Source organism: Physeter macrocephalus, chromosome 2 (assembly GCF_002837175.3).
Source record: "Physeter macrocephalus isolate SW-GA chromosome 2, ASM283717v5, whole genome shotgun sequence".
Classification (NCBI taxonomy): Eukaryota; Metazoa; Chordata; class Mammalia; order Artiodactyla; family Physeteridae; genus Physeter; species Physeter macrocephalus.
Window position 1 is genome coordinate 106,902,371 of NC_041215.1, and position 23,198 is coordinate 106,925,568.

A 23,198-nucleotide genomic window follows, 5' to 3' on the forward strand; every position below is an offset into this window, starting at 1 on the left:
TTGCGGAGCACAGGCTCCGGACGCGCAGGCTCAGCGGCCATGGCTCACGGGCCTAGCCGCTCCGCGGCATGTGGGATCTTCCCGGACCGGGGCACAAACCTGTGTCCCCTGCATCGGCAGGCAGACTCTCAACCACTGCGCCACCAGGGAAGCCCAGTAGTTTAATTTTTTACATTTAAATAATCTGAAAGGCATATCTTTGTAAGATAAGACTTGAGGACTCTTAACTCTGTTAATAATTTTAAAAATATTTGGCATTGATTAATATGTGTTTTGTCCTTTCCCAGGTTCTTTCAGAACTTTTGAATTATAAACAATTTTTTAAGGGCTAATTATCCAATTTTGAAATAATTGGAAGTCTATTCTGTTGTTTACCCTCTATAAACCTTAGACTAATTTTTAACCTTTTTTTGGATCTCAGCCAAAGCTTATCAGTATTGCAGGTGAAGGAAGAATTTGGAATTCCCGATGAATTTTACTTATCCACTGGGGCCGTTATAATAAAAAATTGAGAATTGACTCTACCGTAATGTTCTTTTCCTCCCTGTGCATATACTTCTTTGAAAGGAAGGGAACTTTTGACTTTCTAATTATAATTAGTTTGGAAGTACTTTGAATGAAATTATTAAAATATATTTGTTCCCTGTCCTTAAAGACTATGGAGTAAATGATTATGCAGCCCACTTGAAAGGGAGAGTTTAATTAACAGTTCTTTGGGGAGACAGAGGTTCCCCAGCTGTTAGCTTAGATTGCTTGATATTATTTGGAAAATTTACATATTAGGTAATAGATATGTTTTCCTATTTTCAGGTTTGGTCGGAGATTGGAAAAGGCTTTCTAGATGGATCACTTGATAAAAGTACAACTCGGAAAAAACAATATGAAGATGGTAAGTTTTACCACTATTAATTTTTAGTAAGGACTAAGGGCAATGTGCCCTAATTTTAATAGGGCTATGTCTGATTTATGAACTTATAGGTCACGTATATTTTCTTCCTTTATGTTTTTTTCCTACATTTCCTATTGTGAAAGTTTTTCTTAAAAGAGAGGAAAAAGCAGTGAATTAGTAAACAAACTCTAGCACTCACTGCAGAATGAGGGTGCTGGAGAGCTGGTATAGGCTACAGGATTAATGGAAAGTGTCAGGGTACAATCCTGGGAAAGTAATTTAAAAATACATGTTAAGAGTCATAAATAATGAGTGAAATTATCTAAAATGAGAAAATATTCATGAATTTTTTTGTAGTGCTATTTCTACAAGTAGAAAACCAATAAAACCTAAATATCCAACAATATAGGAATTTCTAAGGAAATAATATCAACATGATAAATCTGTAAGAAATGTAGCAACATAAAAAAATTCTTGGCCATTATAACATTGAGTAAAGATATTTTCAAAACTATTTACCATTGGTTACAACTTTATAAAATCTACACAGAAAAATAGCAATTTTAGTTTAAGATGGCTCCCCAACGTGTGCTCCCCCTTTTTTCTTTTGTATTATATTTTCTGTCAGTAATTTAATGATTATAATCCTTTAATACCTTTATTCTGAGCTGCTGCAATTTCTGTTTTGGAAGTAAGCAGGGCAAATTAAAATACATAGGCTGCATTGGAATAATGGATTATTTTTCATGGATAATAGTATTGCTTCCCAAGATTCTCTTCCTTTATTGTTTCAACAAATATTTATTGAGGCCTCTACGTGCTAGGCACTATTCTATGTATGTATAGGAGACAAAAAATCCCTGTCCTCGTGGGGCTTACCATTCTGGTGATTCCTTCAGTGTCCAGCATAAGTCTAGAAAAGCCAATTTAATGGACACGTTTTCTGCTATTTGGTAGTCTACCATTCAGACTATCTTGATGGATGTATTTGGATTAATTACCCTTAATTAAAAATGTATTTTACAAATATTGGTTTTAATTAATATACAAAGAAAATTAATAATTTATATTCTTTGATTATAAATAAAAGTAGATTGTCTAGTATGATATGCTCCTTGAACTGTAACATGGGCATAGATCAAATATGAGCTTTTATTGAAAATGATTATGTTTTGGTATTTATATGAGTGGGAACTCATGGCTGGGTCACTTCTTCTTCTGTTTAAGTGAGTAATTCTCAACCTGGTCTGTACATTAGAATCACTTTGGGAGCTTAAAACAAAACAAAAAATATTGAAGGTCAGGCACCACCCTAAATCAGTTTATTCAGAATATGGTATAGAGGTGCTTTGGATGTCAGATTTTTTTTTTTTTTTTTTTTTATAAAAGCTCTCCAGATTATCCCTCATGTACTTGTAGAATTGAGAATGTACAGCAGTAGTTCCCAAACTTTGCTACACACTGAATCTTTTAAACTTTTTTGAAGCTTGGCTTTTGCTCCTGAACATTGAGATTTAATTGGTATGAGGTGTGGTTTATATTTTATGATTTTTTTTAAAAAAAGCTTCCTAGGTGATTGTAATGTAAGCAGAGTTTGTGAACCATTGCAGTACAGTGTTAACAGTTTCTCATTTTAATCACTAACCTGTTATTAGACTCCTTCAATTCTATAAATAATGAAGATCTAGAATATCCTGGTTTGTTTTCCATCCTGGGGACATGTCAGTGAACAAAACAAACAAAAATTCCTCTCCTTATGGCACCATATTCTAGTGGGAAGAGGCAGATGAGAATCTGAATAAGTAAACTGAATAGTGTGTTAAAAGATGAAAGTTGCTATGGAGAAAATTAAATCAGGAAGGGGGATAGGAAGTGCTAGGGGTGGGGAGATTATTAGGAAAGGCCTCACCAGGATTAGGTGACTTGAGCAAACACTTGCAAGAGAGAAGGAAACCAGTCCATGCAGATCATGTATATATCCACAACAAGTAGTTGCAAAATCCTTGAGGTAGGATTCTTCCTGATATATTTGAGGTACATCAGGGAGCTGTGTGCCTGGAGTGAAATGAGTCAGAAGAAAAATAGAAGGAAATGAGACCAGAAAGATTGGGGGGATGGAACAGATTTTGTCTGGCTTAGGTATGACTAGGTTGCTATTATGAGATAGGAATAAGCCACTGGAAGATTTTGAGCAGAATTATGAATCTGAGTTATATTTTTAAAGGATCACTCTGGCTGCTGTCATAAAGGGGCTCAGAGCAGAAGCAGGGAGACTAATTAGGGGGCTACTGCAATGAAACAGGCAAGAAAAATAATGTGGCTTGGACTAGGTGGCGGGTAGCAGAAAATATAAAAATTTTTAAAAAAGAGTAAGAGAGATTAATTCTGTATTTTGAAGATTAGAGCCACCAACATTTACTGCCAGATTAGATATGGGGTATAAGAGAGAAGGAGACACCAGAGTTTTAGGCCTGAGTAATTGGAAAATGAAATTAATAGGAAATAAGATGGGACAGACTGTAGAAAGATCCAGTTTTGAGGCGAAAGATCACGACTGCAGTTTTGTATATGTTTATGTTTAGTGTGCTTCAAACGTCGAAGTGGAGATGTTGATTGTCAGATATATGACACTGAAGTTCAGGGGAAAGAGATCCTAAATGGAAATATAAATTAGGAAGTGTTCAGTACATAGATTGTATTTAAAACTTTGAGAATGGTGATCACCAAGGTAATGAATATAAATAGAAAAAGAGGAGAGGTGCAAGAAAAGACATCCCTGACCTTGGGCATTCTGTCCTTAAGAAATTTGAGAGGTGAGAAGGAATCGACAAAGGATACTGAGAATGAGCTGGCAGTAAAGTGGGAGGAAAGTGTGGAGTCCAGGAGAGTGTGGAATCCTAGCAGCCAAATGAAAAAGTGCTTCCTACAGAGTAAGTGACCAGCATCAGATGCTATGATAGGTCAAGTAAGGTGGGGCCTGAGAAATCTGTGGATAATTTTCTTGATAGTTGGATTAATCTTCCAAGTATCAGAAATTTACTTTTCTGATTATTTCACATCTGTTTCAGTCTCTAAATGGGTGATGCCTGATTTGGGAGAACAATGGAGTTAAGAGGACAGAATTTAGAAGGAAGGTGAATAATACCAGGGGAGGGATACATGTGTAAAAGGCCTCTAAGGGGCTAGCATTGTTCTATTTCTCGATCTGGGTGTTTGCTTTACAGTTGTTTGTTAAATTGTGCGTGTATATTTTATGCACTTTTTGGTGTATGTGTTAAATTTAGCAGAAAGAAGAAAAGTAAGTAAATGAGTTTAAACATAAATTAGCTTTTAAAGCATTATTGGTTACTACGTTTTACTTTGAAAGTTTTATTCTGCACATAGGAACATTGTAGAGATACAGAAAAATGTTCAATCCTCACAAATGCTTATATTCTAAATTTTTTTTTTGTTTTTCTTCTCTAAGCCCTTATGCAACTGGAATCTATTTTAAAGAAAATCATAAAAGAACGAAAAGGAAGGAACTTCAGTGAACATATTTTCATTGACTCCTTAGTACAGGGGGACCTTAATGACCAGCAGGTGATGTAATTGTTAAATGTTTATGAAACAAGATAATCAGACATCTATGGAGTGTGCTTTTTATCCACTTTAACCAGACGCCCTCCTAGAATTCAATGGCTTTTTTCTTTTTTATTGTACATCATCCATAAATAGTATTTAGTATTTAGTCTCCTGTTATGTAGTTATTTGAAGCAGCTATATAGTATTTAATATTTGAGTAAGCAAATATTGAACCAAAGTTCTCTGACTGTAAAAGAGGAGGACTTGGATAAGCCTGTACTGACTAAGCTCCTCTGCCTACATGACCAGGTGTGGCAGCTTGGCTTGTTCCCAGTGTGTGTCTGTCACCCCAGCACATCACTGGGACATGGTGTGTTTGTGGTGTTGTCAGGCAAAGGACAGGAGTGGAGCTGTTACTGCCACACCTACCTGTTCAGTGTAGGAATCTTCTGCCCTACTCTATGCATGCAAGTCCTCATAGACAAAATCGGTTTTCTGGGTGTGTGTGGGTACAGAAATTATATCAGGATCCAGGACAGTGGCAGGCTCTTCACTGTTCCTGAGTCTTCGTTGCTGCTCTAGGCCAAGCTAGAATGATAGCACTGAACCAGTTTGTTTGATATATCATGAGCCAGTAATATTACTGGGTAAGTGTTCACTGTATCAAAAATGCAATGCAGTGTTTCGGTTGGTTTTTTCATTATATAGATTTTATTTAAGTGAAAACCTCATAAAGAAATAACATGTTTTCCCTTTCCTTAACTCCCATTTTGTACTCTAGGTGATTTTACTAGGGCCTAATATAGGCCACCTTACATTTCACATTTTCTAAACTTAGTTTTGTTTCCTAGATCCTAGAAGACAGTATGATATTTTCTCTGGCCAGTTGCATAATAACTGCAAAATGTAAGTATAAATTGATTTCTATTTGAGATAGGTTATAAAATATACAAGGATAAAGCTTTTCTAAGATAAAGGAAACACTGTTTGCAAGACCTCTTTATAATTTCCCTTCGTTCTTCTTTTTTTATTCTTGTTTGAAACGCTTGATTCACACAGGCACCTTTTTTTTTTTTTTTTAACCCCAGATGCTCTGTGCCACCTCTGAACATTGCCATAAATTTCTTGACACCGTTTATAGATTGTGAATTCTAGTTAGTGCCTTTAAAATGAACTGGTATTGACACCTCTCCAGCCAGAGCTGTGAGCTTTTCAATTTCCTGCTGTGGCTTTTCACTTTGTCTTCAATCTAGTCTGCTATTATTAAGACCTACCAACAGAGGATATAGGCCACAGAAATCATGATTTAAAAAGAACTCTTCTCTTGGTGGAATTGAAGGTGATTATTATTTAAAATTCTAAAATGGGTGATATATTTCTAGTTTCCTTACTGGTTTTTAGTTTATCAGACTACCATTTGTTTATACAGTATTTGTAAAAATTTGTATATCCATAAAAATATACTGACATAAAATGCTAAAGGAGGTATTAAAACATCAGTTTAAAATCTAAAGAATTTATGTTAACTTGAAGGATTTCATTCACAACTCTTTCTGTTTAAGAAAATTTAAAAAAGGATGAGTATAAATGTAAACTTCTGTATTTCTTCTTTGTAAAATTTTTGATATCTAGACATGTCCAGATATTATAGATTAAATGGAATTTAGGTAAGCATGTGTCAAAAATAATGTATCAAACCTTTTAAATACTTGTTTAAAAATTTATTACATTAAAATATATCTTTGCTGAAGACCTTCAAAAAATCTGAATCAGTTATACTCTGGATACCATAAAAAGTGACCATTTCCAAGGTTGATTTAATATTTTAATCTTTTTTGCAGTTTTTAGGGGGAATTTTCAGAGTATTGCTATTTCTTGGCATGTGGGTTGGTTACTTTTTAAGGCACCTCTGAAATTTTGAGAGTCAAGATCGGCAGGAAACCTTAATTAAAGTCCCTCCTCTACGACTTAGCAAGTCTTAGTCTAGAGCAAGATACTGAACTCTGCATTTCTTTCCTTTTCTAAAATAAGGGTGACCTCCAAGGTATCTTTCAACTATAAAATGGTGTCTTGATTCAATAGTATAATTAAAGAACATTAAGTGACTTAAAATCCCATTTTAAAGCTATCCCCTCTGTCATACTCTTTAATAGAGTCGTACAAAAGAACCAATGTTTGAGGTTATTAAGCGTATACAGTTAAATTAATTTTAAGTGATAATCTAGTCAATCAGTGTATATGAGTGCCTACTGTATGCAAATCCTTGTGCTAAATCTTTCAATATTATATATTACTACATATTGTTTTAAAATTGCATACATGTACATATTGTACACTGTCCATGTAAGTTTTCATATCACTTGCGAAATAGAAATTCTGCAGTTAACTCAAAAGCCATAATAAAGAAACATATGTAGGAAAAAGTTAAGGTCCACTACTCCTATGCGTTTTATGAACTCTGGGTGTGAGTAAATTATCAAAATAATTGAGCATGAGGTAGCTGTTGATTTTATTGATAATATTTAGTGCAGAAAGTGAATTATGTATTTTCCAGGCATTGGAATTGGATAAGTGACTTAGGCGAACATTTAAAAAAATTAACTTTGAGATAAATTTAAGCCAGCCCTTTAGCTCAGGAAAGAGATAATAAGCAGAAGTAGAAATTATTAAATGCATTTTAAGAAGTACTTGACATAGAAAAGGTAGAGCTGTACATAGAGTCATATCAAGCATAATCTAGGGAAAGAGATGTTATGTGTCTGGATGGTTCCATTTGAACAGTTGTAATCCCAGTGGACCTAAAGGGAATATAACTACTCTGTTTCCTCTGTTTTATGTTCATCATGTAATTAATTTTCTTACCTTTTGATTTCTCCAGTGATTATAATCCATAGCCATTTTAAGCAAAAGTAAGCCATAAGCTAGTGATCTTCCAGTGTTGGTGTTCATCAAAATAATTGTGGTATTTGTTAGAAATATAGATCCCTGGACCACACCCTAAACCTACTGAGTCAGGATCTGTGGATGGTGGGGTTGTGCCATCAGCCACCTCCCAGAAGAGTTTTGAGAACCACTGTCCTAAGCAATAATCAGTCTCAGTTCTTGAACCAGTGTATCTACCTTTACAAGTAAAAATATAGAGTAATGATTTGTAGATAAATCTCCTGCTACTTTGATTTGTATGAATCATTTAATTAAAGCTCCTGAGGAAATTGATAAATCAATTTTTTGATTTTACAAGGTCGATTGAACCAAACAGTTCATCACAGTTATCAACATTTAATACTTCCCCAGATGTGAAGTTTATTTATTATCATTACTATTTTATCTAAGGTAAAATGTATTAAGTGCCTTTGATTACTTGCCAGTTTTAAGAAAGAAATCTAGATTTCACTATCTCTTTTTGGGAATATTCTGTAAATATTCATGTTCTGTTCAATGAAGTACAAATCTTGTGAACAATCTTGTTTTATCTTTTGGTAGCATTTATGTATCTTCTGTATCAGAAAAAAAGGAAAATACCAAAAAATAATAAATTTGTTTTTTATTCTGCACCCAAACTATGAATTAGCTGCTTTCATTGTTATTAATATAAATTTTCGCTTAGTGTGCACCTGGGCAGTCTGTTTTTTAACCACCTATGAAGAAGTTCAGAGAAAACTATATGAAGAGATAGACCAAGTTTTTGGGAAGGGACCTGTAACTCCAGAGAAAATTGAGGAGCTCAGGTAAGAACACAATAAAAGGAAAGAGGAGATCATTAAAGGGTAAATTTGAATTGGTTTATCTAATTTAAAGCTAATGCTAATATCTAGGAAAGCTATATATTTTTACAGGACTTAAAGTATTTATATACAGATTGTAATGGATAACTTAACTTGCTTTTTAAAATCTGAAGGTACTTTTGGGAAACCTTTACATGAGCCTGTATAAAATAGTATCAGTGATATCTAATAAGTGGAACATCCACACCTTGTTGGTACAAATGCAGAATGGTACAGTTCTGTTAGAAAACAATGTGGCAGGATCTCATGAAGTTAAACATACCATATGACCCAGCAGTTCTCCTAGGCATTTACCCAAGAGAAATGAAAACATATGTCCACACAGAGACCTGTATGCAAACATTTATAGTAATACTATCTATAATAGCAAAAACTGGAAGTAGTCCAAATGTTCATCAACTGGTAAACTGTGTTATATACATACAAGGAAATGTTACCAAGTAATGAAAAGTAACAATATCAATACACACAACAACACAGATAAATCTCTTTATGCTAAGTAAAAAAAAAAATCAGCTAAGTAAAAAAAATCAAACACAAAAACTGCCTACAATACGTTTCATTTAGGTGAAATTCTAGAAAAAGCAAAACTATTGTGATAGAAAGTAGATCAGTGGTTGTCTGGGGCCAGAAATGGGGAGGGGATCAATTACAAAGGAGCATGAGGAAAGTTTTTTAGGGTGAGGGAAATGCTCTATATCTTTCTTGTGGTTGTGTTCACACAATTATATACAATTACTAAAATTCATCAAACTGTACAGGTAAAATAGATACTTTTTTAATATGTAAGTGATACCTTAATTTAATAGATTTTTAAAAACAGCAGCTGTGACTTCTTAGGGGGTTGGAAGTCTGAGACTGGGTAGCAAGCAACCTTACCTTGGATCATCTTTCAACTATAGAAAAGAAGATAAGGATACAGCCATTGGAAAGAACTCGAAGCTATGGGTTTCACAGGGAGACTTTTGTTACCAATTCTTTAAAATGTAGGAAGCTTTATTTATTACAATTTTAAAAGTAATACATGCTTGTTTTTTAAAATTTTTTATTTTTTAACATCTTTATTGGAGTATAATTGCTTTACAATGGTGTGTTAGTTTCTGCTTTATAACAAAGTGAATTACCTATACATATATCCCCATATCGCTTCCCTCTTACATCTCCCTCCCTCCCACATACTTGTTTTTTGAAGTTTTTATAATACAGAAGTGTATGAAGTGGAAGGTGACCGTCCTTTGTAAAAGAGATAATAATTGTTAACTATCTGTATTGTTTTTCCAGACTTTTTCTATGCATATATACATATGTATTTAACACAAAAAAATTAAAACCATTTAAAAATACAAAACATGTAACTCTTCTGTAAATTCCATTTTTTCTCTAAGTGTGCTGTGGACAGTGTTCCTATACGTAGTAACTCCACATCCAACCAGTGACTAAGTTCTGTTGATTTTACTTTCCAAACAACATTTAGTTGGAAGTTTAGTTTTAGTTCTTTCCATTGCCTCCACTGCATAGAGCACCATCAACTTGTCTGGATTATTTCAACAGCCTTGGATTTGCTTCCCTCTGTGCATTCTCCAGATTGCTGTTGGAGCCTGTGACTGTACACTGTAATTGCTTCAGCTACTTTAAAAATACACATAACCTGTGACCAATCCCAAACCAACAATCTCTGGGCGTCAGAAATTTTCAGAAGCTTCTCAGGTGATTCTAATGTGTAGCCAAAGTTGAGAATCACTGTGCTAGTCATCTTTCAATATCTGGGGAGTCATATCTGATCAGACTCCCCGACTTAACATCCTTCAGTGACTTCTGATTGTGCTTAAGATAAAATTTAAACTCACCAGCTTAGCTTATAAGGCATTTCAGGAGCTAGGCCTTGCATTCCTCTCCCACCTTATCTCATTACTTGTGTCTCTTCATACCCTTGGATTCAGCTGTACTGAAATTCTTTTGTTTCTTCAAATGTAAAGCACTCTTTTTTACCTTCTGGCTTTTGTCGAGATTCTCTCTTCCTCCCTCCTGTAGCTAACTCCAGTTTTTTCTGCAGGTCTCAGCCTAAGTGTTTATTTCTCTGCAAAGTCCTTTTTCTAGTTAGGTGCTCTTGCCATGTGTTCCCTAACACCCTGAACTTCCTTTATCATAAGTTACTGTGCGCATTTTTTTTTTTTTTACTTCTTTTATTTATCTTTTATGGCCACAGAGGAAATAGAGGTTAAAGAGAGGCTGGAGAGAACGATTATAAAATTCTAATTAATATCATCAGATAATTTGCAAGCTATTGCATTCACTGAAACCAGAACAGATGTCAATAAAAAGAACAATCAGAGAAATTTCTGGAATGGAGCAGCTCCACTAGTAATTTCAAAGCCTTCCTGACTATAGCACCCTAAATAAGAAGTCGTGTTTCTAGGAATACACTCAACTGGTTGTGTAGAACAGCCATGTTAAACTAAGCTGAGGAGATCTGACATTGACTTCTTTGCCATCCATCTTTTTAATCAACTTTATTGAAGTATAATTTACATATGATAAACTACATTTATTTTATACTGTGCCTTTTTCTTTTTTGTATTTACATTTTTAATATACTGTGCCTTTTTTTTTTTTTTTGCGGTACGCAGGCCTCTCAATGTTGTGGCCTCTTCTGTTGCGGAGCACAGGCTCCGGACGCGCAGGCTCAGCAACCATGGCTCACGGGTCCAGCTGCTCCGCAGCATGTGGGGTCTTCCCGGACCGGGGCATGAACCCGTCCCCTGCATCGGCAGGTGGACTCTCAACCACTGCGCCACCAGGGAAGTTCAGCTGCTCCGCAGCATGTGGGGTCTTCCCGGACCGGGGCATGAACCCCTGTCCCCTGCATCGGCAGGTGGACTCTCAACCACTGCGCCACCAGGGAAGCCCTATACTGTGCCTTTTTAATTGTTCATTCTTGATGTCCCTTCTGCTGCCAAGTAGACTTTGAATTCTTTGAGGGTATCTGTCTTGTTCACTGTTGTAGCTCAATATCTAATGCAGTGCTTCTAATGTAGTAGGTACCCCAAAAATATTTGTTCAAAGAGGAAAGGATGTTTCCTCTTGTTTTTGTTGCTTTTAGAAATTACAAAAATCAGCATTCTTATGCTTACATCTTTGCTGATATTTCTGATTATTTCTATTAATAAGGTTCAACTGGCATTTACTATGGATCCAACTCATTATTTTTAATGGATGCATAGTATTGCATTGTATGAGATAATTATTTAAGAGTATATGCAATAGTGTAGTGTTTACGATTAGGGGCTATGGAGTAACAGACTTGGGTTTGAATCCTACCAATACCACTTACCTGCTGTGCACTTTTAAACAATTGCCTCATTTAAAAAATCTGTAAAATTAAAAAATAATAGCATCCATGATTTTCTTATAAGGATTAAATGAGATACTGCATAGAAAGTATTTAACAGAACTGGCTCATAGCAAGATTTCAGTACATTTTAACTTTTATTCTCATTGGGAGGCACACTTCATATTTTCATATATATTGCCAAGTTATCCTTCAGAAAGGTTGTACCAATTTATACTTCCACCAACTGAATATGAATGTCCTTTTCCTTATTTTTTGTTAGTGTTTGTCTGTGACATTACTCTTGTTCATCTTTGCTAATCTGGCAGGTAAAAAAAATTTGCTTTGATTGGCAATCTTTCCATTGTTAATGAGGTTGAGTATCATTTCTTAGGTTTCCAGGCCATTTGCATTTTTTCTTTTTTTTTGTGGATTGCTTTTTTATATTTTCTGTCCATATTTCTATTGGGGTGTTTGATCATTTTAATTATGAATTTTTAAAGAGCTTTGATGCATTAAGGATATATTTACTGGAAATATTTTTCCTACTTAGCTTTTAATTTTACTTATGATGATTGCAAGTATGAAAAAAAAAACTTCCATAGTCATATCATTCAATATTTTTGTTTTTCTTTATGGTATCCTTCATTGTTTCAGTATTTTTATAATTTTTAAGTAGAAAAGTCTTTTATTAAAATTTTTATTAAATCCTTTATTAAAAATAAAAGACGTTTCTACTCAAAAATTTTAAAAATATTGTTTCAAGTTTTCTTCTGGTACTTTTAAAGTTGTTTTTATTTGTTTAAATCCTTACTCACCCGGACTTTATATACCTCTAATATATAATGTATTTTAAGCAAATAAGAATTATGATATGACTATTTCAAATTAGGAAGGTTATGAAAATTGTTGAATGACACTTTAAAATGTATATACATTTCAAACTGCCTCTCCCAAAATAAAGATCTTCAAAAAAAAATTTTTTTAAACAGGTATTGTCGGCAAGTACTTTGTGAAACTGTTCGGACTGCCAGACTGACCCCAGTTTCTGCCCGGCTTCAAGATATTGAAGGAAAGATTGACAAATTTATCATTCCTAGGGAGGTAGGAAACATTTGGTATACTTAACCCATTCAGTTAATTCTTTTCAACTCTGTTAGTGTGTGTTTTTAAATTTTATTGTTTAAAGTGTCCAATAAATGTTGCCTGTTGTTAAATCAAAGACAAGTGTTTTAAATGACAAAATAATACGTGCTTGTTTTAAAGTTCAAACAATATAAAAGAAAGGCTCCTTTCTCCACAGGTACTACTGTGAATAGTTTAGTGTTTATTTTGTAGGTCTTTTTCTGTATATGTGTATTACTCTGTGTGTGTATATACATGTATACGTATGTATTTTAAAAACCAAATTCATATGTGAAAGAGTACTCTTTATATATTCTTTAAGTTTCTTCTTTTATTGAGTGTACCATGGCAATTGATACAACTGGCACTTACTATGGATCCAACTCATTACTTTTAATGGATGCATAGTATTGCATTGTATGAATGTACCATAATTTATTTAAGCAGTCCCCATTGATGGAAATTTAGATTGATGTTAATTTTTTTCATTATTACAAATTGTATACTTGTACTGGTATTGGGAGAGCCTTAGAAAAGGAGTTTTGGGACCAAACGGCACATGTGTATACAATTTAAATTGCCCTCTAGGGCAGTTTATACTTTGAGCAACAGTGTATGAGAATGCTTTTCCTCTCCATATTCTTACCACATCTGGATTTATGAATCTTACATGAAAAATTGTCTCTTAATTTGCTTTCCCCTGATTATTGGAGAGATTGAACAGCTTTTCATATATATATTAACAGTTTGTATTTCCTTTAACTTCTTTCTAGTGAGTTTATATGTCTTTTTGTATATTATACATATTAATTCTGTCATTTATATGGCAAATTTTTTTTACTGTCTGTTATTTATCTTCTACTTGTTTTATGGTGTTTTTTGTTTTATTTTTACTGGATACGGGTTTTAAATTTTCATATAGTGAAGTCTGTTATTCCTTTATGGCTTCGATATTTTGTGACATGCTCATCCTTCCCACTATGAGATCACCAAAATAATGGCCTGTGTTTTCTTCTATTATTTTATATTTTTATTTTGTATTCACTATCTATATTAAAAGAGCATTTAGATAAGTTGGCTTTCTGGGCAGCATTTTGTCTCTGTTAGACCTTGAATAACTAGAGTAATTTTTTTTTTGCAGACCCTTGTCCTTTATGCCCTTGGAGTGGTGCTTCAGGATCCCAGTACTTGGCCATCACCATACAAGTATGAAATTTCTGTCATTGTCTTTGCAATTGATTTTTTATGTGTTTGCATGTTTTGTGTTCCTTTTTAAGTTTTGAGGAGAAAATTCAATATGTAACAGGCATATAACAAAAGAAAGCCACTGCTTTCCCTGTGTATCTTCTGCTCACTGCTTTTTCTTTCATGAATCTACTGTCTGGTACCCGTTGTCTCTCCTATTATCACTTCTATCCTAAGATCTATTTAATTACTTAATCTCTACAATTATTCTTTAATTTCAGTGGTATTTTGGAGTTCTTTTACTGATAAGTGGGTATTTTAAAATAAATTACTTAATTTTATTTTTGGCTGTATTGGGTTTTTGGTGCTTCACGTGGGCTTTCTCTAGTTGTGGCGAGTGGGGGCTACTCTTTGTTCTGGTGCACGGGCTTCTCATTACAGTGGTTTCTCTTTTTGCGGAGCACGGGCTCTAGGCGTGTGGGCTTCAGTAGTTGTGACATGCGAGCTCAGTAGTTGTGGCTCGCGGCCTCTAGAGTGCAGGCTCAGTAGTTGTGGTGCACAGGCTTAGTTGCTCCGCAGCATGTGGGATCTTCCCGTACCAGGCCTCGAACCCATGTCCCCTGCAATGGCAGGAGGATTCTCAACCACTGCACCACCAGGGAAGCCCTGGTAAGTGGGTATTGGTTGTGCAGTTACTTTGTTTTCCTTCTTTTGGTCTCAATTATTAAGCTCTTTAGTTGAATGCAGAAAATAGGTGTTGTGTGTATATTGTTATGTGTGAGAACAGCAAGGGAGGGGAAAAGGTGAAGAATAAAGCTGATATTGTTTGCCTCTTAGGTAGGCATCTGGTAAGTCCGCCTTAAAGAAATGGGTTAAGATTTACTGCCCTGGAAGAAGGTTATATGTTGAGTTGATTGGGACTAAGAGCTGTGTGAAACGCAGGGGACAGAGTTGATGGCATGGTTGAAGTAGTAGAAAAACCTACTTCTGGAATATAAGGATGGGACATTTTAAGTGTTCCTATCATTTTAGTTTTTAATATTATAATGACATTAAAGGGGAATCTATTAATAAATGAAATAGCAGTTCTTCAAAATCTTCTGTAAAAATTAAGTAAATTTTATATTACAAGGGGCTTTTGTAGCAAAATTAAAGATATACATTGGTTTAAAAAAGTATGCTTATAATTATAAAACATTAAAATTTCAAATTTTAAAACCTTAAAAAAATTTCACATGGAAAAATGCCAAGTTTTTGATAAACTTTAGGTGTAATGTGAAAAGCATAAGAACTTTGCTGGAACTTTTGACACTATTCCTATCCTCAGAGCACTCAGAGAATCTAGATTACAGATTGAAAATACTGAAAGGAATATATGCTAAAGTGTGGAAATCATTTTTACAAATCAAATGCAGTCAAACTTAAGAAATGTTATTAATAATGTTGTATACCAAGGAAACGCTTTCTTAGGTTGTGCAGCTCATCACCCATCCCTTGTGAAAAGTCCAGAGATTCATTTGTGTCAGCACCTTGAGAGGATCCTTGAGAGACTAATTCACAGTAGCAAAAATGTTCATAGACTGAGATAAACCCTGTAGAGATAATTGATTAATTACAGTTTAAATATGTGTCACACAGAGGAAGATAAAGAGGTTGACTTTTTTCACTCTATTTAATGCTCTTGAGGTCAACAAAGGATGTTGCATATCTTTTTACGGCTGAGGTAGTATTCAATCGTATGGATGTGCAGGCTTTGTTCAACTTTAACCCACTGAAGGACATTTGGTTTGTTTGCAATATTTTGCTTTTATGAATAAAGCTGTTATAAACAGCTGTGTACAAGTTTTGTGTGAACATAGGGTTTCTTTTTTTAGGATAAATGCCCAAGAGTACAATTGCTGGGTTATGTGGTTAGTGCATATTTAATTTTGCAAGAAACTGCCAGGCTATTTTTCTCAGATTCTTAGCAGCAGTGTTTTGAGATATCCAGCTTCTCTGCAGCCTCAATAGCATTAACTGTTGTCACTATTTTTTATTTTAATTGTTCTAATAAGTATGTGGTGATATTTCATTGTGGTTTTTATAAGTTTTTTTTGAGTGAGTAGCTGACATTACCTTATTCTCCCTATAGAAAAATGTCTAGATATGATTTATTTACAGAAATAAATGCATGGAAATACATTATTACTGTTATTGTATTAGCAGTATCTCAGAGGAAGAAACCCTGGGTCAAAGTCTATGATTTAAATGGATCATAATGTAAATATTACTCTATACCAAATAATGAAATATTATCAACTTTAAAAAACCAGACTGAAATAGAATTCTCAACTGAAAAGAATGAAGACAGGACTTCCCTGGTGGCACAGTGGTTAAGAATCCACCTGCCAATGCAGGGGACATGGGTTCGATCCCTGGTCCAGGAAGATCCCACATGCCATGGAGCAACTAAGCCTGTGTGCCACAACTACTGAGCCTGTGCTCTAGAACCCGCAAGCCACAACTACTGAAGCCACGTGCTGCAACTACTGAAACCTGCGTGCCTAGAGCCCATGCTCCGCAACAAGAGAAGCCACTGCAATGAGAAGCCCACACACTGCAACGGAGAGTAGCTGCCACTCGCTGCAAGTAGAGAAAGCCCACGTGCAGCAACAAAGACCCAATGCAGCCAAAAATAAATAAATAAAATTAAAAAAAAAAAAGAGAATGAAGACAAACATTCAAAACCTCAGTATGGACTGGGACCAAGATAGTGACATAGCAGGCTTCTGAATTTCCTTCCTCACACAGATGCATTGAATGTACAGCTTACACATGAAGCAGTTCCCTCTGAGAAAAATCCAGGAGCTAGCTGAGTGACTCCTACACATTGGGCAAATGAGAAAATACCCACATTGAAACAGGTAGGAAAGACTGAGACACATTCTTGCCATAAAGCCCACCCCCAGCCCAGTGCCATATAGTCAGGAGGGAACCCCCAAGTCCCAGCTTCTCCTTGAGGATTAAAGGCTTTGGACCACACATTTAGTGCCCTGGCTTTAAAGACTCCCACCTGAGGAGTGGGCTCCTAAAACATCTACCTCCGAAAGCCATCTGGGCTTGCATTCATGAGTCCCACAGGACTGTAGCAAACAAAGAAGCAGTTCTTAATGGGAACATAGTGTGAGCACAAGCATTCATCATGGCTGTCCCCATAGGGCTCAGCATAGAGGGAACAGGAAAAAATGCCTGTCTCCCAGTCTTTCTCTGAAGGAGGTTGACTACATACTTTACAAGCTGCTGCCTGAAGGTCTAGCTTCTAACTGGCAGGCATCTGGGTATACTGGCTGTGATCCTCCCCGGAGCCTGGGGGAGTCAGTGGACACACCCCCAACCTTCTCCTTCTGGTTCACTCCAACAATAAAACCAAGTTGCCAGCATCTCCCTTGCACAGACATCTAGTGTCCCAACTTTTATGGCTGCCATGTGAGGGAGGGATATGCCCTAAATCTCATAGCTCTGATAGCTAGTACGTCTTGCATTCATAAGTCCTACGGGACTATAGGAAACAAAGAAGCATATGTTAATGGGCATGGAGGTATTTGTGGTTAGCCCCCACCTTTCAGTGCAGAGGGAGCAGGCAAAAATGCCCATCTCCCAGTCTTTCTCTGGAAGGAGTTTGACTGCATACCTCACAAGCTGTTGGCTGAGGGTCTGGCTTCTAATTACCACCATCTAGGTGTTGACTGTCATCTTCCAGACCCCAGAAGAGCTGATGGGTACTTTCCTCACCTTCTCCCCTCAACTTTACTCCAACAATAAATCCAGCTTGCAAGTATCTCCCAGGAAGGAGCTTGTCCACACATCTAGCATTCCAGCTTTTATATCTGCCACCCAAGGGACAGACCCCCACACCCAGCTGTGATAGCTTATGGGACTTGCATTTACAAGTTCCACAAGATTATAGTAAAGAAACAGTTTTTAAATGGGTGCAGGAACACCCCCTCTGGCTGTACACCCAGGCTCAGCACAGAGGGAGCAGATAAAAATGTCCATCTCCCAGTTTCTCCTTGGAAGCAGTTTGACTACATACATCCTTACCTGTTGCCTGGCAGTCCATCTTCTAATCAGCCTTTGTATAGGTGCTGACTGTGATCCTCTCCTTTTGGACACTGACAGGTCATGACATACGCTCAACTACTGGGAGCAACTGTGAACAAATACAGCAGGTTGGACAATCACAGAGGTTTAAGAGGCAACCAGGAAGTCAGGCTGGGCTAATTAATGAGCTTCATCTCCTACACAAGACTGTGACAGCAGTCTATTTTATTAGATAGAATAGTCTGCTGTAAAGTGATGACACTGGAGAAAGACTGGAACAGCCATTGCTGGCTTTCCATGAAAAGCCATATGTCAAGGAATGTGGGCAAACATAGGAAGCTGGAACACACAAGGAAATGATTTCTACTCTAGAACCTCCAGAAAGAAGTGCAGCCCTGCTGACACCTTCATATTAGCCCAAGTGAAGAAGGAGCCCCCCAGGAAGGAATTCTGGAACATATGCCCTTGGATCCTGACAGTGAGGCTTATGAAATACCTTCTGAGGAACAATATCAGGACTACGAACCTTAAACCTAAGAAAAATCTTTGCTTCCAGTTTCCTGAGATCTGCCGACAGATGTTCCATCCTGTACAAGTGCTCAGTTCCAAGGTGCCCAGTGATGACATTTTCTCAAAGTTTTCACAGTGCATTATAAAGTAGAAGAATGTTTTATCTGATATAAAGAAACCAACACAAGGAGTCATGGAAAATGTAGAAACAGGGGACTATGTTCCAACAAAAGAGCAAGATAAATTTCCAGAAACTGATCTTAATGAAATGGAGATAAGTGATGTACCTAATAAAACAATTCAGTATAATGGTCATAAAGATTGTTCACGAAGGTCAGGAGAGCAATGCATGAACAAAATGATAATTTCAGTGAAGAGATAGAAAATATAAAAATGTACCAAACAGAAATCACAGAGCTTAAGAATACAGTAACTGAATTGAAAAATTCATTACAGGGGTTTAACAGCAGATTAGATGAAGCGGAAGACAGGATCAGCAGATTTAAAGGCAGGGCAGTGGAATTCATCAGAGGAGCAAAAAGAAAAATGAAGAAGAGTGAAGATAGCTTAAGGGACTTATGGGATATCATCAGGTAGTCCAATATACACATTATAGATGTCCAAGAAGGAGAAGAGAGAAAGAAAGGGACAAAGAAAGTATATTCAAAGAAATAATGACTGAAAACTTCCCTACCTGGGAAAAGAAACAGATATCCAGATCCAGGAAGCCCGAAGAGTACCAAAAAAGATGAATCTAAAGAGACATACACTGACATACATCATAATTAAATTGTCAGAAGTTAAAGACAAAGAGGGAATTTTAAAAGAAGCAAGAGAAAAGCAACATGTTATGTACAAGGGAACCCACATAAGATGCTCAGCAGACTTTTCAACAGAAACCTTGCAGGCCAGAAGGGAGTGGGCTGATATATTCAGAGTGCTGAAAGAAAAAAATTGCCAATCAAGAATACACTACCTGGCAGAATTGTCCTTCAGAATTGAAGGAGAGGTAAAGAGTCTCCTAGACAAACAAAAGCTGAAATGTTAAAGGGAGTTATTCAAGCTCAAATGAAAGGATTCTAATTAGTAACATGAAAACATAAAAGTATAAAATTCATTGGTAAAGGTAAATATATAGTTAATATGAATACTCAAATATTGTAATGGTGGTGGGTAAATCGCTATAAATGTAGTATAAAGGTTAAAATACAAAAGTGTTTAAAACTGCAATAATTTATTAATGATACACAGTATAAAAAGATGTAAAATGTGACATTAGAAACATAAAATATTGGGGGAAAATGTGAAAATGTAGAGCTTTTCAATGCATTTGAAATTAAGTTGTTATCAGATTAAAATAGACAGTTATAACCATAATATATTTTATGTAATCATCCTTGTAACCACAAAGCAAAACCTAGAGTAAATATACAGTGTATAAAGAGAAAGGACTCAAAGCATCCCACTGTAGAAAATCATGAAATCACAAAGGAAGAAAGGAACAAAGGAACTACAAACCTGCTGGAAACAGTTCACCAAATGGCATTAGTACATCCATACCTATTAATAGTTTCTTTAAACATAAATGGACTAAACTTTCCAATCAAAGTACATAGGGTGGGGCTTCCCTGGTGGCGCAGTGGTTGAGAGGCTGCCAGCCGATGCGGGGGACGCGGGTTCGTGCCCCGGTCTGGGAGGATCCCATATGCCGCGGAGCGGCTGGGCCCGTGAGCCGTGGCCTCTGGGCCTGCGCGTCTGGAGCCTGTGCTCCACGACGGGAGAAGCCACGACAGTGAGAGGCCCGCATACCGCAAAAAAAAAAAAAAAAAAAAAAAAAATACATAGGGTGACCAAATGGACAAAATAACAAGACACAACTATATGCTGCCTATAAGAGAGTCTTTTCAGCTATAAAGACACACACTGAAAAACAGCTGTAAGTATAATGTGTATTTCCATAGAATTGCATTTAACTAATATTTTTATGTAGTTAAATTTGCTTATAGTGGTTTATTACAGTTAAACTGCATACTTACTTGCAAGGTACTGTAGCTTATAATGAACTCTTAAATATCTTGTTGATGTCTTCATAGACCTCATTTTCTTAGACAACTTACAAATAGATAAATTGCTAATATTAAGAATGTGTCAAGCTTGTAAACCTAACTTTTAAAATGCCAGATTCTTTTTTGATTAAATGTTTCAAAATCCTGGGTGGGAGTAATTGAGTTTTTTGTTGGATTTAAAAAAATGGAGATTAAACAATCTACTGAATATGCTTCTGAATAACCAGTGGGGTCAAAGAAGAAATAACCAATGGGAATCAGAAAATATCTTGAGACAAATGAAAAAGAAAACATGGTATAACAAGACTTATGGGATGTAGCAAAAGCATTTCTAAGAGGGGAGATTATAGCAATAAACACCTACATTAAGAAAAAAGAGATATCTAATAAACAGCCTAACTTTACACCTCAAGGAATTAGAAAAAACAACAACAACAAAGTCCAGAATTAGTAAAAGAAAATAAAGATCAGAGTGGAAACAAATGAAATAGAAACTAGAAAAACAATAGAAAAGATCAGTGAAACTAAGAGCTGTTTCTTTGAAAAGGTAAACAAAATTTACTAATGTTTAGCTAGACTTAATAAGAAAAAACAAGGGAAGCCTCAAATAAATAAAATTGTAAATGATAGAGGAGACATTACAACTGAGAACATAAATACTAAGGATCGTAAGAAATTACTATGAATAATCATATGCCAACAAATTAGATAAACTAGAAGAAATGGGTATATTCCTAGAAACATAAAACCTACCAAGAAGACTGAATCATGAAAAAGTAGAAAATCTCAACAGACCAAGTTATTAGTAAGGAGATTGAGTCAGTAATCAAAAACCTCTCAACAGAGAAAAGTCCAAGACCAGATAACTTCCTTGGTAAATTCTACCAAACACTTCCAGAAGAATTAATGCCCATCCTTTTTAAACTCCTCCCAAAAATAGAAAAGAAGGGAACATTTCCAAATTCATTTTATGAGGCCAGTATTACCCTTGACAGAAGCCAGAAAAGGACACTACAAAAAACTATGGGCCAATATCCATAATGAACATATATGGAAAAAATCTTAACAAAATATTTGCAAACCAAAATCAGTAGTACATTAAAAGAATTATACACCATGATTAAGTGGGTTTTACTCCTGGGGTAAATCTAGGATGGATGGTTCAACATATGCAGATCAATCAATGTGATATATGACATTAACAAAATGAAGGATAAAAACTGTATGATCATCTCAGTAGATACAGAAAAAGCTTTTGCCAAAATTAAATATCTTTTCATGATAAAAACTCAACAAATTAGGTATAGAAGGAATGTGCTTCAACATAATAAAGGCCATATATGACATGCCTATAGCTAACAGCATACTCAAGGGTGAAATGATGAAAGGTCTTCCTCTAAGATCAGGAACAAGACAAGGATACCCACTCTCACCACTTTCATTCAACATGATATTAGAAGTCCTAGCCAGAGCAATTAGGAAAGAAAAGGAAATCAGAAAGGTAGAAGTAAAATTGCCTTTACTTGGAGATGACATGGTATTTTACACAGATAACCTTAAAGATTCCACCAAAAACTGTTAGAATTAATAAATGAATTCAGTAAAGTTTCATGATTCAAAACCAGTATAAAAAAGTCAGTTGTGGGGCTTCCCTGGTGGCGCAGTGGTTGCGTGTCCGCCTGCCAATGCAGGGGAACCAGGTTCGCACCCCAGTCTGGGAGGATCCCGCATGCCGCGGAGCGGCTGGGCCCGTGAGCCATGGCTGCTGAGCCGGCGCGTGCCTGCGCGTCCGGAGCCTGTGCTCCGCAACGGGAGAGGCCGCAACGGGAGAGGCCCGCATACCACCAAAAAAAAAAAAAAAAAGTCAGTTGCTTTTCTATACACTGACAACAAATTATCAGAAAGAAGAGTTAAGACAACAATCCCATTTACAATAGCATCAAAAATAGTAAAATACTTAGGATTAAATTCAGTCAAGTAGATGAAAGATCTGTACTCTGAAAACTAAAATATTGACGAAAGTAATAGAAGAAGACCCAAATAAATGGAAAGATAATCTGTGTTCATGGATTGGAAGAATTAATATTGTTAAAATGTCCCTACTAGACAAAGCAATTTACAGATTCAGTACAATCCCTGTCCAAATCCCAATGTCAATTTTTATAGAAATAGAATAAACAATCCTTAAATTCACAGAACCACTAAAGACCCAGAATAGCCAAAGCAATCTTGAGAAAAAAGAACAAAGCTGGAGGCATCACACTTCCTGATTTCAAACTATGTTACAAAGCTTTAGTAACCAAAACAACATGGTAGTGCCCTGAAAACAGAGATGTAGATCAGAAAAATATAGATACATAGATGGAGAGCCCAGAAATAAACCCGTGCATATGTTGTCAACTAATTTCCAACAAAGGAGGCAAGAATATGCAATGGAGAAAGATTTAGTCTCTTCAATAACTGGTGCTCAGAAAACTGGATATCCATATGCAAAAGAATGAAACTGGATCCGTATCTTACAGCATGCACAGAAATCAATTCAAAATGGAATAAGACTTGAATGTAAGACCTGAAACCCTAAAACTCCTGGAAGAAAACATAGTGCTAAGGTCCTTAACACAGGTCTTGGTAGTGATTTTTTTGGATTTGACACCAAAAGCAAAGGC

At 35.9% G+C, this 23,198-nt stretch overlaps 1 protein-coding gene across 2 annotated transcripts in view; it reads left to right on the forward strand.

The window, feature by feature from the left end:
* The window catches only part of CYP20A1 (cytochrome P450 family 20 subfamily A member 1), a 74,611-nt gene that overhangs the window by 35,454 nt on the left and 15,959 nt on the right, over positions 1-23,198 (forward strand). Inside the window, exons 6-12 of one of the 2 annotated variants that reach the window (XM_055089514.1) lie at positions 811-889; positions 4,356-4,471; positions 5,305-5,359; positions 8,061-8,181; positions 12,559-12,670; positions 13,833-13,897; positions 18,923-22,299. In XM_055089514.1, coding sequence (XP_054945489.1) covers positions 811-889; positions 4,356-4,471; positions 5,305-5,359; positions 8,061-8,181; positions 12,559-12,670; positions 13,833-13,897; positions 18,923-18,941 — 567 coding nt within the window. In that variant the 3' untranslated portion in view covers positions 18,942-22,299. Of the gene's footprint in view, positions 1-810; positions 890-4,355; positions 4,472-5,304; positions 5,360-8,060; positions 8,182-12,558; positions 12,671-13,832; positions 13,898-18,922; positions 22,300-23,198 lie in introns of those variants that run through there. The other variant, XM_024124624.3, reaches the window with a different exon arrangement.